Source organism: Rattus rattus, chromosome 3 (assembly GCF_011064425.1).
Source record: "Rattus rattus isolate New Zealand chromosome 3, Rrattus_CSIRO_v1, whole genome shotgun sequence".
Taxonomy (NCBI): domain Eukaryota; kingdom Metazoa; phylum Chordata; class Mammalia; order Rodentia; family Muridae; genus Rattus; species Rattus rattus.
The window spans coordinates 91,252,033-91,270,383 of record NC_046156.1 but is presented as its reverse complement, the minus strand read 5'-3'; the positions used below and the strand labels follow the sequence as shown (position 1 = coordinate 91,270,383).

General features: G+C 40.3%; 1 protein-coding gene across 2 annotated transcripts in view; it reads left to right on the top strand.

Annotated features, from left to right (window-relative positions):
• Positions 1 to 18,351, top strand: part of Gmps (guanine monophosphate synthase) — a 44,911-nt gene that overhangs the window by 3,119 nt on the left and 23,441 nt on the right. The window contains exons 1-5 of one of the 2 annotated variants that reach the window (XM_032898300.1): positions 6,640 to 6,833; positions 10,466 to 10,647; positions 12,529 to 12,643; positions 16,279 to 16,376; positions 17,995 to 18,098. In XM_032898300.1, the coding sequence (XP_032754191.1) occupies positions 6,807 to 6,833; positions 10,466 to 10,647; positions 12,529 to 12,643; positions 16,279 to 16,376; positions 17,995 to 18,098 (526 nt within the window). In that variant the 5' untranslated portion in view covers positions 6,640 to 6,806. Of the gene's footprint in view, positions 1 to 6,639; positions 6,834 to 10,465; positions 10,648 to 12,528; positions 12,644 to 16,278; positions 16,377 to 17,994; positions 18,099 to 18,351 lie in introns of those variants that run through there. The other variant, XM_032898299.1, reaches the window with a different exon arrangement.

Below are 18,351 nucleotides of genomic sequence, written 5' to 3'. Positions count from 1 at the left end.
ACTTTGCGAGGTTTGCCTCTTCTCAGAATGGCTTTTACTGTTTATTTAATACCAGCGTTTTCTTCAGCATTACTCAAGTATTCTGTGGAAAACTGACCCATTATTTATAGTTCCCTCTTATTTTCTTTTTAAAATTAATTTTTATTTATGTGTATATGTGTTTGTTTGCTTGTCTGGGTGTGTACCCAGTGTGCGCAGGTGCTCTCAAAGGCCAGAAGGTGGCATCAGATCCCTTGAAACTGTAATGACAGGCAATGTGGTAATGGAATGAGGTCTTCTGTAAGAGCAGCGTGTGTCCTTCTGATCAGGCATCTCTCAATCTATCTGTAAGTGACAGATAGATGGCTGTCCTGCAGAATTTGGTCTACTCACTGGCCTCTGGCTCATAGCTGTCAATATCTAGGGTATTCTTGCTTGATGGAACCTGTTTCCACTGAGTGTGATGGTATCTCTCTGTGCACTTCTCAGACTGAGCTAGCCACCTGATATCTGCACTTTTCTTGTGTTTGACTTTCTTGCTTTGAACAACTGTCTCACTAGGCTTACCCTCACTCGGAGGGCAAATTAAGGTCCCCAGACTTACGAATGTTTTCTAGTCTCAGGACATCAGTCAGATAGCTCAGCTTTTAAATAATACATTCTTTTAAGTGAACTAACATGACAAAATGACATTTCTCTCTGCTGCTGACCTATGTATTCATTCTCACCAGATCTGTGAGAATTTATGAGGGTCATATGTGGGCTGGTCATGAGGGGAGGGCTGCTTGCATCTGGCTCGCCTCTAGACTGCTTTGGGAAGCAGCTTCGAAGTCTCCTCTCTAGCAGGGAGCTCCTTTGGCTGTGTTTGGCTTGCTTTCTCTATGCAATGCTGTTTCTACTCTCCTGTATTTTTTTTTTACTTCTTTCATGAATTTCTATACTTTTCCTCTCTGGGATAAATTTTTTTTCTTATTCTGATTCTCTCACCTACTAACAGGAGGACAGCTTCTAGTCTAAGATCTTAACAGAAGTCTGTTTGGGAAGAAGACTGTTATAGTTCGTATATGCTTGGCCCAGGGAGTGGCACTGTTAGAAGGTGTGACCCTGTTGAAGTGGGTGTGGCCTTGTTGGAGTAGATGTTTGACTGTGGGTGTGGGCTTTAAAACCCTCATCCTAGCTGCCTGTAAGCCAGTCTTCTGCTAGCAGCCTTCAGATGAAGAAGTAGAACTCTCAGCTCTGCCTGCACTATGCTTGTCAAATGCTGCCCTGCTCCTGCCTTTATTATGGCCTGAACCTCTGAACTTGTAAGCCAGCCCCAATTAAATGTTGTCCTTTATAAGACTTGCCTTCATCATGGTGTCTGTTCACAGCAGTAAAACTTTAAGACATGAACTTTGAGATTCAGCCTCACTATGCAGCCCCCACTGGCCTGAAAATCACTATATTGACCAGGATGTTTACAAACTTTCATTGATCCATCCTGCCTCTGCTTTCTAAATACCAGAATTATAGGTTTGTAGCAATATGCTTAGATTTAAAAATGTATATGTGATTTCTGAAGTAGCCCAGTAAAGCCTGTACTCTGGCCATTTATCACTGTGGATTACTTGTTTGGTGGTTCAGTCATCAGCTGATTGACTTTTTTTAAAAATTGCTCTTTGTTTTAAGACCTCACAGTGTAGCCTAGGCTGGTCTGGAACTCAGGGCAACCTTACCTCAGTCTCCTAAGTGCTGGGAACCTAGGCTTGAGTCAGCATGCTTAAGCACTGGACATGATCCTATGTTTACCATTCTAAGTCATCATCTGCCTAACTAGAATAAACCTCAAGAATCAGTTTGGCCAATTTAATTAACCAAGTGGCTTGTACCAAAATATTGATTATTCCACTTCCGAATTTGTGTGTGTGTATGTGTGTGTGTTTCTGTTTTTATTTTAATCACTGGCATGTTCAGTATGGTATGAACTACCTTGGCTATCCTATAAATAACCAAAGGCAATTGAGTTATTTTGAGCTGTTTTAAACCACACACTGGGGTCTAATAACTTTTGTTAGTTTTTTTTTTTTTCTCGTAGTCAGGATTATTACGTTTCAGTTTAGAAAATTTCTAATCTTTCTTGGATCTAGGGGGAAATGTTAGAAGAATATATTTGTCTCTCCCTTTTTATTAACTACTAGAAATCCCAATTAGCTTATATTTAGTTTACAGGAGAATTTTACCGGAAAGATACTGTGACTTCTCGTGGTCCCTAAAAGACCAGGGCATTTGGCCAAAAGAAAACACAGTAGCCAAGCTCAGTGAAATTCTAGATACTAAGAAGTTACAGCTGTGGTTTACGAAATATTTTTCAAAAGCACAAGAGTAACTTATACTCAGGATTGTGACCTCTAGTTTCTTTTTTCCTGGGCTCCATTTCAAAAATTAATTCCACCCTCTTGTGGCTCCTTCTTGTAATTTGATGTTTGTGGATTTTGTATCATCTGTTCACTAATAAAATCAAATGATTGAGATTTTCGTTAAAAAAAAAAACAACAATATTTCTTAGCCATATACCCCCTCTTTTTAAAAGAATTCTTGTTTAGATTCAAGAATTTAGATTTTTTAAAAATGAGTAATTTGTTCTTTTTTTCCTTTGATTTTTTTTTTTGAGTTCTTCGTGTGTTCTGGATATTATTATGTTCTCTATCATACAAGGTGGCAGGCTTCCTCTTCTCTCACTTGATTGTTTCTTTAGCTGTGAAGCATGAAGCTTTGCAGTTTCATGAAGTCCCACTTACAAATTGTTGGTCTTAGTTCTTGGACAAGTGGAGTCCTATTCAGGAAGTCCTTTCCTTCACCTACATCATGTAGGCACTGCCTGTGTTTTTTCCTAGCAGTTTCAGTGTTGTAGGTTTGACATCTCGCTCTCCCACTCATTTGGAATTTGTTTTTATGCAAGGTGATAGAGAGGGGTCTATTATTTCCTTTTCTTTCTTTCATTCTTTTAAAAAAATAAATGCATGTATTCTTATCTCAGCACCATTTGTGAAATATCCCATTTTTTTAGTTAGCGTACGTTTTGACACCTTTATCAAATATCAGATAGCTGTAGCTATGAGTACTTATTCATACTCATGTTTTTGGTTTTTGATTTTTTTTTTTTTTTCGGAGCTGGGGACCGAACCCAGGGCCTTGCGCTTCCTAGGTAAGCGTTCTACCGCTGAGCTAAATCCCCAGCCCCGGTTTTTTGATTTTTTAAAATTTGTTTTAGATAGTGTTTCTTTGTGTATTCCTGGCTGTCTTGGACTTAATTTATAGATTAGGTTGACCTTGAACTTATGGAGATCCACCTGCCTCTACACCACCATGCCCAGCACCATATATATATATATATTTTATTACTGTGACTCTATAATATTTCTTGAGGTCTTGGATAGAAATCCTATCCAATTCCTCCAACACTGCTATTTTTGTTCAGGATTGTTTGGTTGTTTGGAATCTTACATAGTTCCATAAATCATAAAGTTTTTAAAGCAATGAGAAGTGAATCTGGGCTGGGACTGTAATTCATCCAACGAATAAAAGGCAAAGAAACAATTTTGTTTGCAAGCTAAGGCAAGATTAGAAAAGGCTTTCAGGGGCTGGGAATAAAAGCCCCAGATTTCATCCTTAACAGGAAAGAACATCAAAAAAGGCTACATGGCTTCTACCTCGAATACTCTCTCTGGGAATTGTGACCTGATTGTTGCAGAAGTAAGAGAGAGGCTGCAGACAGATGAAGATACTCTGAGGATCAAAGTGTTCCAGCCCTCAGAGGATATTCTCAAAGCTTTGTCTGAGGTGTGAATGGGAAAGCATAGTCCCAGCCTTTGGGCCTCTCTATCTCAGGCCTGGTAGAGCTAGCCCTTAGACTGTACCAACTCATACAGTATCACAGAGAAAAGCTGTTCTTGATGAATAAACCCCGTCCTAATTGCAAAGAAAATTCCCCTTTAATGATCAGGTTTAGGGGTATTGTTTTCATAAGGAAATAAGTAACTGCATACAATCACAGACCAGTTATTTTGTGAAACACGTCTTCAATTGATTTCCATTTCTTTCATGAATTTAGGCAGAACTACAGTAACACTATTCCCATTTCACGTAGACCATCAAGTGAGACATAATACTGATTTATTGTATTATCAGTGATATTCATGTTGATCACTCAAGTAAGGTGTGTCTTGAGGCACCTCTAAAGTTGCTAATTTTTGTCAGATTTGGTAGCATACACACTTGGGAGGCTAATGTAGTTAGTCCATGTCAAGTTCATGACTAGCAAGGGTTAACAGTGAAACCCTACTCACAAACAAGCAAAGACACGAAAATTTGATATTTTACTTTGCATAAATATAAGTAAAGCTTACTTCTTATCTTTCACTCACTAATTTTGGCCTTCATTGATATTTCATGTCTTAACTTACTATTGCTATGATGGCTGAAAATGTTTCTTTAACAGTTCCAGCTTTTATTATTTGATAGTCTATCATAAAGTCTATCTGTGTCACCTATCTCCTGCTGCAGTTCCTCTCTTTTTTTTTTTTTTTTTTTTAAGATAGGGTCTCAATATATACTGTAGAAAGGTGCAGGCTGCAGTGCAGATAGGCTAGGGGTAGCCAGATCTCTGATTAGTGAGCAACTTAGCAGTTTGGAATTCAGTTGCACCTGGTGGTGAAAGACTAAGATTGTAGCTATTTAGAATGATGAGGTAAGAGGGTCCCAAGGTCATGGCCAACCTAGGCCATGTAAGTTCAGTGCCTGTCTGGGTAACTTAGTGAAATCCAAGTTTAAAAACAAGAGTGCTGGGAATATAGCAAATAGATGTCCTAGTATGTGTGCTGCCCCAGGTCCAGTCCCAAGTACTGCGGAGTGTATTATTCAGGGCTCTCCAGCAGACTAGAACTGAGAATAGTAAATGAGATTTCTTAGAGTGCCTTACCTGAAATAGTGTGTGTTGTTGAACAGGTTCTGGAAAGACCAAGAACCTGGTAGCTGTTCAGACAACTCAGCTGTTGAGATTCCTCCATTGTCCTAGTCTTATACTGAGGACATAACGGTTCCTGGAGAGCCACTGGCCTTTAGTCCACATTAGCAGGTTGAAAAAATTGTGTTCAACAGTGAAGAAGCTGTTACCAGCAGTGACAGGGTAGATGGACTCACAGCAACACCTACATCCCATAATCAGAAAAGAAAAGCCTTCTCTTGGATCTCCTTGTGTGGGAACATGATGACAACAGAAAACCTACTCAAGAAAATCTATTCCACTTGTGCCCAGTGGCTTATCTTTTAGTTGATTCCAGACTCAGTCAAACTGAGAGCCAAGATTAACTATCACCCCATGACAGGGATTTGGGGGGGGGGGAGGAGGAGGAGGAGACAGAGAGAAAGAGAGAGAGAGAGAGAGCTCTGAACAATTTTATTTACTTCCTTTCCTTTTTTTTTTTTTTTGTAGCCCAGGCTGTGGTCTTGGCTGGTCTCCAACTCACAGGGACACTGTAACAAGTGTGTTAGAACACCAATGACACCTAGCTTCTTCATTCACACCATCCATTCTTTTTGTTGTTGCTTGTAAAAGTTCTTATTTCAGAGAGTGTGTGTGTGTGTGTGTGTGTGTGTGTGTGTGTGTGTGTGTGTGTGTGTTGGGGGTAGGGTCTGGGTCTATGTGCACATGCGTTTATAGGCACAGAGGCCATGGGAGGATATTAGGTTTTCTGTTTTATCACCCCCCACCTTATTTTTTGAGACAGGTTCTCTCATTACACCTGAGGGTACAGGCTGGTGGCCAGTAAGCCCATGTGTTTCTTTTATCTCTGTCCTTCGCTTTTCTGGGTTTATAGGTGAATGTGGACACACCTGGGTTGGATGTAGATTCTGGGAATTAAACTCAAGTCTTCAATGTTTAGGTAGTTCTTACCTGTTGAGTCATCTCCCCAGCCACCCTGCTCAATGACTCAAGGTTTCCTTATCCAGCCCTGGCTGTCCTGGAACTCACTTTGTAGACCAGAGTGAGAGATAGATAAATAGATCAAGAGCCTTTGAACATTTTTAAAAATTTATTTATTTCCTTATTTTTTTAGTCTGGCCTAGATGTGCCTGCCTCAGCCTCCAGAGAGCTGGGGTCAAAGGTGGTGACTGGCTACCATTCATTGTTACAAAAGAAAGAAAGAAACCAAAATCAAACAGGCAATCAAGTAAATAGAAGGTAATTTCTTCAACAAGGTAGGCTCTATGAGAAATCTACAGCTTATTGTTAAAAAACTGAGTGGTGGCACACACCTTTAATTTTAGCACTTAGGAAGCAGAGGCAGGTAGATCTAAGTTAAGTTTGAAGGTAGTCTGGTCTTCAGAGTGACCTTATTTAGAAAAACAAACAAAAATCCAGAAAAATTGAGCCACTCTTATTGTGACAATGAATCCATTACTTAAATGTATCTTGCAGTTTACAAAGATTTGAGGTTTGAGATGGTATGTAGCCACTACTTAGTTAATGCCAATTATCACATCCAGTTCTACTGCCCTGCTTAGGGGCATGGCTGATGCTTTCCTTTTTGGTAGGCTGGGTATTTTCTTCTCCGAGTGACAATGAGGGCGGAGTTTGCACGGCCCCGCCTGGGAGGCGGGGCCAGGAGGCGGGGCCGGTTAGAGGCGGTCGGGCGGAAGCTGGAGGAGGGAACAGCGCGCGCTTCTGTGTTCTGAGGCCGAGGCCAGGTTCCGGGCTGTTGCTGTGCCTCACGCTTCAGCCGGTCCCGGTGCTGTGCTGCTCGCGTCCAGGCCTTGCCAGCGGTCTGCGCCCGCCGCGCTGGTCCCCGATGGCCCTGTGCAACGGAGATTCCAAGGTCAGTCTGTGATTGGGGTCTCTGCTTCCCTCCGGCAGCGTGAGCGAGGCCTGGGCATCCGTCCGCCTCACTTGGCGGGTTTAGCGGGATTCCGCATGTGCCAGCCCGGCCTGCGGCGTGGCTTTCCGGCTCGGAGGCGCTTTGTTGGCTTTGCTAGTGTGTGGATGCGAGCGGAGCGAGCGGCCCTCGCCGCCGAAAGCGTCAAGTTCCAGCGCAGAGGGGACCCAGCCGTGGGCCGCGATTCTTGGGGACTCCCAGGCCCTTCAGCCTCAGGGCAGGGTCGGGGCCTCGCTTGCGGCGGTCGCGCCAGGCCTGCCTGCATTCTTCCCAACCTAGTGCAGGCCTTTCTGTCTCCGGAATGACCGCAGCTTCTGTTCCTAGTCCCAGGTGTTCTCTGTCACCCTCTTCTCCCGCCATCCTAGGAGGGGAGGAATGTGTGGCCAGCTATAGTTCCTGCGTACTATGTCTCGTGTTTTACGTGCGAGTTTTGGGGAACGTGTTCTCCCGCCTTTGGGGTCTTTCCCTGGGAACTGAGGTCTCCCTGAGTGCTTGAAAAAGTTGACTAACTGTGTTAGCCAAGACGCGAGAGCGTTGGGCGGTTGATTCGCGCTTGTGGCCTTCAACTCCCAGTCTTAGACGTCGTTCTTTCTTGCCTGGCCTCTGAATTGGCCCCCTTCACTTCCGACCGAAAGTCGTCTTTGACTTGGAGAGCTTTCTGACCTTCACAAAGTCAGTTTTGTCAGCGAGAAACTGCAGTGTTGAAATACAATTACTTTAGCAAAAAGTAATCACTCTTGTGCATGATTGTGGCCTAGCTTTAGCAATCTGGTTAAATTTCTCCTCGGGTGTATGAAACTCCAAACTTTGGAGTGGGGATAACTGTTCTACAGCCAGGAATAATTTCTACCCTTACAAACTTGGAGCTTAAGTGTCACGACCTCGTGAATGGCTGTTTAATATATAATAATCATTCAAAACCTGTAATGCACAAGTGAATAAACATTGTGAGGTAGCTCCTATATTCTCAAACGTTGGCACCTGTCATGGTATGAAGAATAAGTCTCACTTTACACACATTTGTCTTTAATTTTTAATCTTACAACTCACTGGAAGAATTCTTCTTTATGGTGGGTGAGTTCACAGCGGTATTATAGAACATACTGCGATCTATAGTATTTTCACAAAATTATCTAAAACAGTATGACCATTTTTTCAACATTTTCTCAAGATGATATTTTTGATCATTGTGATATATTTGAGTTTAAGGTGAATAGCAAAATTTTATGTCAAGATCATGTGACAGAGTGAGCAACTCACAGCTGTCTATAACTCCAGCCCAGATGGTCCAACGCCCTCACCTGGCCCCTGTGGACACTGCATACAAATGCTGCAGACAGACACGCAGGCAAAACACTTATAAGGAATTTAAAAATAAAATGCAAAAACTTAATTCAAACAATAAACTAATTATTAAGCTGGCCAATTAGAATTAATCATCACAGATGGCTATTCTAGCACCATCAAGGTGGGTGGAGACATATGTCAGTTTAAGGCTACCTTCCTACATATAACACACACACACACACACACACACACACACACACACACGTTTATGGGTGTTATGCTTGCATGAGTGCTCTGTACCATGCACTCGTGCCTGCATGTCTATGGAGGTCAGAAAAGGACATCAGATCCCCTGGGACTGGAATTATAGACACGAGTGAGCTGCCATGTGGGTTGAGAATGGAACTTGGTTCCTCTGGAATAATATTCAGTGCAGTGTCATAATCTCTGAGCCATATGCCCAGCCCCTATTTTTAAAACCTATAAAAATTCTGTTACAATATTTTATGTAATGGGTGTTCTGTTTGGCTTTTTGTTATCTGGAAAGATAGATGGAAAGTAGTTGAGACAATGCCTCCCAGGTGGCCTGTAGGTAAGGCTGTAGGGAGGTTTTTTTTTTTTTTTTTTTTTTTTTGTGGATTGGACTGCCTACCTTGTGGAGGTGCCAGCCCTGGGCAGGTGGACCAGGGTTGTAAAGTACTATACCATTATACTATATAGTGATTATGTTACTATGACGTATCAGTTAGCTATAGTCATGAGAATGATAATTAACAGGCACAAAAATAATAATGTTTAAACTGTATTATTATTATTTGTTCAGAAATTTATGGGCCACCTGTCATTGTCTAGCCTCATTTTTTATTGTCTCTTCTGTCTCTTCTGATGCTAGTAAGCTCTTGATTTCCTCATAATGGTGGCAAAGTGGAAACAAGACCAATAAAGCACTTCTCACTTTCCAGGCAGGCAGTCTGTTAAGCTACATTTTCCTCTTTGTTTCTCCCATTTTTCCTCTTCCTACCTTCCAGCCCCTCCTCTGGATCCTCTCCTCAGTTCCAGGTCTTGCAGAAACCAAGATAAGAACCTAGACTAAATTAGTGCACTGGATTTATCATCCATCTTCAGTTGCTTGTGGAACATTGGAAATTTTGTTATATTCATGCCCAGTCTTCTACTTTTGCATTCTAGTCCAGGTAGATATCTCCAAGCACATTTGTTCAAGTTTTCTATGATAAGACATTTTTGACCACAGGCAACTTGGTAAGGAAAGGGGTTGGCTTGGTTTACACAACAAGAACACAATTCGCCATTGAGGGAACGCCATTGAGGGAAGTCAAGACTTACCATGGAGGACTGTTGCTTGCAGGCTTGCTTTGTTGTTTCTTTTCAAACTTACGCTTGGCTAGCTTTCTTTAATACCCCAGGACTACCTGCCTAGTTATGGATGGTGTTCTTTCTCTGGGCAGGGTTGTTTTATATAAATTAGCCATCAGACAGTGCCCCACAAAGAAGCCCACAGGCCCAAACAGACATAGGCAGTTGACCTTTAGCACTTTTAGGTTTTGCTAAATTGCTTTCCAGAAGTGTTAAAAGTTTATCCTCAATAGGCAAGTTTGAAAGTTTAAAATTAAAAATAAATGTTTTCTAAGTTAGATGTATATACTGTTTTTCTCAGGTAGTGTAAAAAAATTGTTAAAGTGAATTTGGCCATACTTACACTCTAGCAGCAGGTTTTAATTACCTCATTAAAATGTTTCTTAGGAATTCTGTGCCTAATGGGATGGTCGTATTACTTACTGTGCAGAGGAGGCACAAGTAATGTGAACGCTGGCATAACAGGCAGGGAACAGATCTGCTAGCAGAACGGGATTCTTTTCCTGCTTGACTGTGCACATAAAGCTCATTAGCAGGAGTGACCACATCAGTAATGGCACCTTGTATTCACAGGTTCATATATTCATGAGAGGGAGTATACTGACATCTAACACTTAGCAGAACTTCTGAATCCATAGCTTAGAAATACAATAAAAATTAACAGTTTGCATTTCTGTGTGGTGAAGCTGACAATGACCCCCTATATTTTAAAACAGTGTAATTAAAATTTTTACTTTGCGTATATGGAGACACAGTGTGCTGCAACAGTCACATGGAGGTCAGAGGGCAGCTTGTAGCTTCTCCTGGTGGTTTGCCTCAGGCATCAAATTCAGGTCTTTGGGCTTGGCTCCATCTTAATAGCCCCTAGTAATATAGTTTTTGTAAATTAGAATTTCTGTTTGTTTTACTTGTAGCCGGAGAATGCTGGAGGAGACCTTAAGGATGGTTGTCACCACTACGAAGGAGCTGTTGTCATTCTGGATGCTGGGGCTCAGTATGGAAAAGTCATTGACCGAAGAGTGCGGGAGCTCTTTGTACAGTCTGAAATCTTTCCCTTGGAAACACCAGCTTTTGCCATAAAGGAACAAGGATTTCGGTAGCCTCTGATCAATACATTGTCAATGAGATTGAGTTTAGATTTTGGAATATTTTTTGACTAGTTTATTTGGGCACTGACTTTTTTTTTTTTTTTAATAAAAATCCTGCACACTTTTGTAACAAATTTCCTATAGCTCTGATTTGGAATTAAAAAGGAATAATTTATACTTTTAGTCAAAAAGATTACCTTGATGTTTTCATTTTTTGTTTGTTTGTTTTGATGATTCTAGGAGTTTACTTGATTTCCATGATAGAGCTGAGCACCTTGTTGAATAGGTTATACTTTATATGATTTGAGGATCACAGTTAGATGCAGTTATAGTGATCATTTATTCATTGCTCTTAGAGCATTTAATCAAAGGAAAATATATATGGTTGGGTAGAGTAGCTGAAAGGGAAGAAGTATTTATATAGAAGTCCCTTTTGTCTCCTAAAACTAATTGCTAAAGGAGAAAAACCTAAGCCATATAAGGCTATAATTCCAGTGGCTCATGCCCCTACCAGGCAAGACAGCCTAGTTATGTGAGGCGTTTGGTTCTACAGCTTTTAATGTTCTGTCCTTTCACATGGATTAGTGCTTGACAGGTTTTCCCCAGAAGTGTCTGCAGTGGCCATCCTTAATTGACTCAGGCTTTTACATTAGGTGACTGAAAATAAAGAACTGAAAAAGGAAGGACATGACTGCTCTTAGGTATGGTGGAGGAGAAAGCTTATTGTAGGTAGAGAGCAAAGCACAGTTAGAGGCAGGGACATCTGAGAGTCCCTTGAACAGGACCTTGAGCTGGGCCATGTAAGGAAAATGGGAAAGGGGGAGGAGTTGCCTACCAAGAGGGGCAGCCTTGGCCAAGAGACTAAAGGCTAGACTAAAAGGATAGCTAATTTAAATGGCTGGATTATGTAGGAAATGGCTGGATGGAGGAGTTCATGGTAGGCGATGGAGTATGCCAGCCATATCCTGAGGGATATAAGGAACCTGCAAACCTGGTGGTCAGTGTGGTCTTTGATCTGTTAATGGGCACCTCGGCTAGTTGTCTGGGGTTTGAGCCTAAACACTAGATGTGCTGTCTTTCTCTTCAGATGTCTTGCCTGGTAGGTAGGTTTAAAACTTAAACTGTGTGAAGTACATTTACATATGAGCTTGAGAAGATAATTTGTGGGACCAGTTTTCTCCTTTCACCGTATGAATCTGAGGGATCAAACTCAGGCTATTAGGACTGGTAGCAAGTGCCTTTACCTGATGAGTCTTTTCACTAGCTCCAGAGTATGTTTCCGTTTTTCTTTATTTATAAAAAAGAAAACAAAACATAGGCACTTGCTTTGCAGTCCTCTCTGGCTGTTACTGAATTCACTATTGTAGAAATTTGTGGTGATTCTCTTGCTTCACCCTTCCTCCCAAATATAAAATTAGAGGCATGCACTACAAGACTTAGCTATGTGGCTTGTTGTTTTCTTTTTCTTTCTTTTCTGAGACAGGGTCTTATGTAGTCCAGGCTGGCCTTGAACTTGGTATGTAACTTGAGGATAAGGTTGAACTCATGATTTTCCTGACTCAAGTGCTCCTTCTCCTCCCACTGCTCTTCTCCTTCATACGGGTTTTCCTTCTCTGTATACTAGAGGCCTTTGGTGCACACTCACCTTTTCAGATCGTGGTCTAGGCAATTTTCCTCACCCTACATGCTCTCTTCATCATATTCCTGGAGTAGGTAATATAGAGCTGTCTTCCAAGTGAGTTGGGTGTCATGAACAACTACAGTATTGATCTGTACAGACAGAGGACCCGTGTTTGTACTTTTTTTCTTCAACCTTTATATATATTGTTGTATTAAGTAATTAAAAATTAGTAGTCACATTGTTTACTGACTCTTTCACTCATACACAGGGCTATTATCATATCTGGAGGACCTAATTCTGTGTATGCAGAGGATGCTCCCTGGTTTGATCCAGCAATATTTACCATTGGCAAGCCTGTCCTAGGAATTTGCTATGGAATGCAGGTAAAGCTACAAATTGAGTTTGAGAGTTGACTTAATGTTTTCTTCTTATGATTTAAACACTATTTTTCTCTGAGATAATTTGGGCACAGTACCACTGTATATTGATTGCTATTCTGTGCTGGAACTGACCTTATAAGGAAACCTGTTCATAAGTAACTAGATCACTTAGCAAACTACTATTTATTTATTTGTTTGTCTATCTGTCTATCCATTCATTCGTCCATTCCATCCATCCACTGTGAGACAAGGTCTCACAGTGTAGCACTGGCTAGCCTAGAACATGTTATGTGAATTAGGCTAGACGAACTCACAGAGATCCTTCTGCTACTGCCTCTCCAAGTGCTGGGATTAAAGGTATGCTCCTCTGCCCCACCACTGTCCACTTTTAAACAGTGAGAATTCCTGTTGTTTCTCCCAGCCACTTCATTTGCTGCATTCTCAATCGTGGCCATTTTAACCATTTATTAGTCAAGAAAAATGTCATTGAACATAATGATAGATAACCTTAAACCAAAACGTGCTAAAATCTCACTTATCAAAGAAACAATTTTATTAAACAAGATCTAAGGGAGTAAAAACATAAACCATGTATATAAGTTTTCCCTTATGTTTATAAGCCTAGCATTTTCACCTTATAACATTTAAACATTGGCTTACTTGATTGGGCCATCTGGAAACAGAGCTAGAAATCATCCTTTAATAATGTATTATGATTAGTTGTATATTAGCACATTTTTTTGTGCCTCCTCTCTCTGCCCCCCCATCTTTCTTCCCTCTTGCTCATCTTGCTTAGGTGTAGAACTTTTTTCTGCATAGTCAAACAACCCATAAATCATTTCCCTTCCTGCTGAAGCTTCTTGAGTACTGTGACATTTTCACTTAGAAAAACTCTCCCCATACTAGTCAGGGTTCCCTAGAGGAACAGGATGGATAGAATGAATGAATCAGTGTGTGTGTGTGTGTGTGTGTGTGTGTGTGTGTGTGTGTGTGTGTGTGTCTGTCTGTATCTGTCTGTCTGTCTGTCTGTCTATCTATCTATCTATCTATCTATCTATCTATCTATCTATCTATCTATCAAAAGAGAATTTATTACAGTGGCTTACAGGCTATGGTCCAGGTAGTCCAACATTGGCTATCTCCTAATGGAAAGTCTTAAGAATCCATTAGTTTGAGGCCATATGTCTCAGCTGGACTTCAGTATACATCAGAATCTCAAAGAAGGTAGGCTCTAATGCCAGTGAGATAAGCAGAGGTAAGCAGGCAAAGGCCAAAGTTTGTTTCTTATCTTTTATGTTGGCTGCCAGGAGATGATGTGGTCTAGATTTTGGAAGGGGAAAGGGTTCCTTTACCCTGGATTTAAGTAATGAGTCTTCCTATGTCGAATGAGCCAATGGAGCCAGCAACTTGGTCTTCAGTTAATTTTAGTTTTAGTCAAGAATAGCCATCATACCCAATTTACTTTTAAACTCAAGAATGGTTATATATATATTAATAACTATACTAATATATATGTGTATATATGTATATATGTATGTGTATACATATGTATGTATATGTATATATTTGTACTCTAAAGGTTTTTCTCTATGTTAAGAATAGCCAAGAGGAAAGAAAGTACTGACATTATCCATGTCAGTTGTGGCCCTTCTGTGTGCGCGCGTGTTGTGAGGCTCATCCTGGATTTTTATCTGATGCATATTCTGTGGGGGACATAGAATCAAAACAGTAATTTCAGAGGCATTGTCCACATATATATTTAATTTACACAACAATCCTATGCATTCTGTACTGTTATCATGCTCATCTTGCTGATGATGTGAGTGTTTTTTTTTTTTTTAAGAAAAGATAAGTCACACAAGATCTCTTGACACTCTGGGCAGGGTTTGCCTGGGTCTGCTGTGCTTTCATTGTGTGGTAACACATCACCTTCTGATATTTCTATCCTCTGGCTCTGCACATTGCCTGAAACCTGTCACTTTGGTAAAATTTGAAGTTCATTTTAGATTCTCCACAAATGTCACACACTTCGACAAAAGCTGTTTGAACCTCCTTATATCTGAATCAAAATTACTCCCACATCTCTGTCCTGTCACTGTTTGCCTTCCCTCATGCTTGTTGTATTTAACTATAAGGCTGTATGCTCTTCCTAGATCTTTCTTTCATCTAGTGCAATGTTCCATCTGTGCGATTCAGGTCATTACCAAATATTTTATGAAGAATGGAATAAAATGTGTTTGTGCAATTTCAATTTAACATATTCCTGACAGCTATAGAATCTGAAAACACAACCTTTCCCCCTCCTCCTCTCTCTTTTCTCTTCTTCCTCCCCCTCTTTTTTTTTCTCTCATGAGTCTGTGTCATTTGATGAATGTTGCTCTTGATGCAGGAGAGAAAAAAAATGGAAAAAAAAAAAAAGAATAGCCAAGAGGTTGGAGAGATGATTCAGGGGTTAAGAGCAAACACCTGGGTTTGCAGTCCTTTTACTCACATAATGGGTAAAACAGATTGAGTAATATACCATATTGGCCACTTCTTGATTTTTTTTTTTTTTTTTTTTGATACAGGGTTTCTCAGTGTAGTCCTGGCTCTCATGGAACTCATTCTGTAGACCAGGCTGGCCTTGAATTCAGAGATTCACCCTGCTTCTGCCTCCTGGGTGCTGGGATTGAAGGAGTGTACCATCACTGCCGAGCTAGTTCATCCCCTTTACATCCCACTCCTCTTCCTCTTCCTCCTCCTACTCTTCCTCCTCCTCCTCCTCCTCTTCATCATCATCATAATCATCATTCCCTCTCCCCAAAGACATGGATTCTCTGTATAAGAGGTCCTGCTGTCCTGGAATTTGCTTTGTAGACTTAACTTGCCTTGAACTTGTGGAGATCCTCCTGTGTCTGTCTCTGCCTCCCGAGTGCTGGTATTAAAGACATGCTCCAACATGCCTCCATGCCCTTTGATTGACAGGACATTTGATTGTACTGCCCTCATCTAATATTTTGCCTCCCATCTTTATTGCCATTCTCTAATTCAGCCATTCAAACTTGTATAATTGTCAAAATGGTTCCTATTTTTTTTTTTTCTTCATGCCCTAACTCCTGTGTTGTTGCTACAGTTTTTTTACCTGCAATGGCTTTTAAATCTCAAAAGTGCCTTTGTAGCTGGTTTTAAGTTAAATTCTGACTTAAGTATTAAAGAAAGTTTTCTCTTTACTCTTTCTGAGATAGAATCTCACTGTGTAGCTCTGGCTGTGCTGGAACTCTGTGTAGAGCAGACATGACCTGAGCCCACAGAGCCTCACTGCCTGTGCTTCCGGAGGGCTGGGATGAAGGGGGATGCTCCACTATACCTGGCTGAACTGTTTCTTTTTAATGTTAATTAAAGTGCCCGAAATGGACAAGTATCTCAGTGTTTAGCAGAGATTAACCTCAGGTCAAATTCCTAGTCAAATTTTCTTATAAATTCATGCCTCTAATAATTTTATATACAGTAATATAGTTATCTACACACATTAAACACTTGCTTACTCAGATATGTTTATGGTACAAACAACTTTTTAAAGGCGAAGGATATAAATAATTATCAACATACAAACTTTTCTTTTGATTCATATTAATATATTACCTTTTTTCTTTGAACAGATGATGAATAAGGTTTTTGGAGGCACTGTGCATAAAAAAAGTGTTAGAGAGGATGGCGTTTTCAACATTAGTATGGACAATACGTGTTCATTGTTCAGGTATTATTTTTAAATTACATTTATTTAATTTTGGGTTCATCCATATTTGTATGCCACTGTCTCTCTCTCTCTCTCTCTCTCTGTCTGTCTGTGTGTGTGTGTGTGTTCCATGTGTGCATACCTTTCGAGATCAGAACTGAAGGTGTTAGGTCTCCTGGAACTGGAGTTATAAGTGGTTGTGAGTCTTCTGATGTGGGTACTGGGACTAGAATGTGGATATTCTAGAAGAGAAATAAGTGCTCTAAACCACGGAGCCATCACTCCCGCCAGCTTGATCATATAATAACCTGAATCTTACATATATCTATATTGTACATATAGTTGTAGAATAACAGTATCAGCAGCATCATTACTGATATGACAGTGAATTATTAAGTCATTGAAATATCTGTTTTAAAGAGAAAAATCTCAGAAATTAAATGTTGAAATTACACCTGTAACTTTTTAAAGTGTAATTAGTGTACTAGCTTCATATATTCATTAGTTTAGTTTTGAAGTTTAAAAATTATTCTCTGTGTGTGCTGTATGTGGTACATGATATGTGTATGTGTGCATGTGCATGCACTTGCATGCTATAATGTGTGTGCGTGTGCGCTGTATGATGTGTATATGCTGTGTGTGTATGCTTATGTGCGTTCTATGCATATGTGTGCATACACATAGAAGCCACAGTAGGATGTTAGACACCCTATTCTACTGCTCTCTGCCTCATCCTCTTGAGCCAAGTTCTCTGACTGAACCTGGAGCTAGACTGGCAGCCAGGAAATACCTATGACTTCCTGTTTTGTTAGCCCTCTGGATTGGGGTTACAGGTGCACATGTGGCTGCAACTGGCTTTTTATGTGGATACTCAGGATTTGAACTTTTATCCTCATGCTGTTTTAAGCAAGTACTTTAAACCACTGAGATTTCTATACAACCCCCGAGATCTCAATTTTTACTATTTGTCCCTTTTTCAGATTTAATATCTTTTATTGGCATTATTTATAATAATTATGTATGTTCATACATAAATTCTATGTACATTCTAACAATGTTGCATTGCTACATAGCTTTTATCTCCTGAATTTTCTTAATCTACATATAGCAAACTTCTATTTCTAAACAAAATGACTGTTGTAGTTAGGGTTACTATTTCTGCGATAAAACACTACAATCAAAGAAACTTAGAGAGGAAAGGATTTATTTAGTTTACTTATTTATTTAGCTTATTTATTTCTACATCCACATTCATCATGAAAGTTAACTCATCATAATGAACTTAAGCAGAGCTGGGACCTAGAGGCAGGATCTAATGTAGAGGCCATGAAGGGGTGCTGCTTCCTGGCTGGCTCTTCTTGGCTTACTCAGCCTGTTTCCTTATACAACCCAGGACCACCATCTCAGGGATGACACCACCCATAGTAGGCAGGGCCCTCCATAGTCAATCACTAATTAAGAAAGTGTCCTACAGATTTTCCTACAGCCAAATGTTAGGGAGCCATTTTCTCAGTTGAGGCTCCCTCTCTGATGATTCTAGCTTGTATCAAGTTGTTATAAAACTAGACAGTTCATTGACCTGTCAACCATAGTTCTCCTTGAGATATTTGTGTGTAAATTTTACTTTTTCTATGTTTAGGGGCCTGCAGAAGGAAGAAATTGTTTTACTTACACATGGAGACAGTGTGGACAAAGTAGCTGATGGATTCAAGGTTGTAGCTCGTTCTGGGAACATTGTTGCAGGTAAAAGTTCAAAATGTTGCAGGTTTCATTTAAACTTTTTTCAGTGATCATGATTCTGTATGAGTTTCTTAAATTTTCATTTAAAATGTTTATTTTACTTTATTTGTTTTTAACAAAACATGTATTTTGCCCGTGGGTCAGAGGACTGCTTAAGGATTCTTCCCTTCACTGTTTGGATCCCACTAGGTTGAGGTTTGATATCAAGTGCCTTAATCCATTGAGCTGTCCTGTGGGTTCTTTTTTCTTTTTTCTT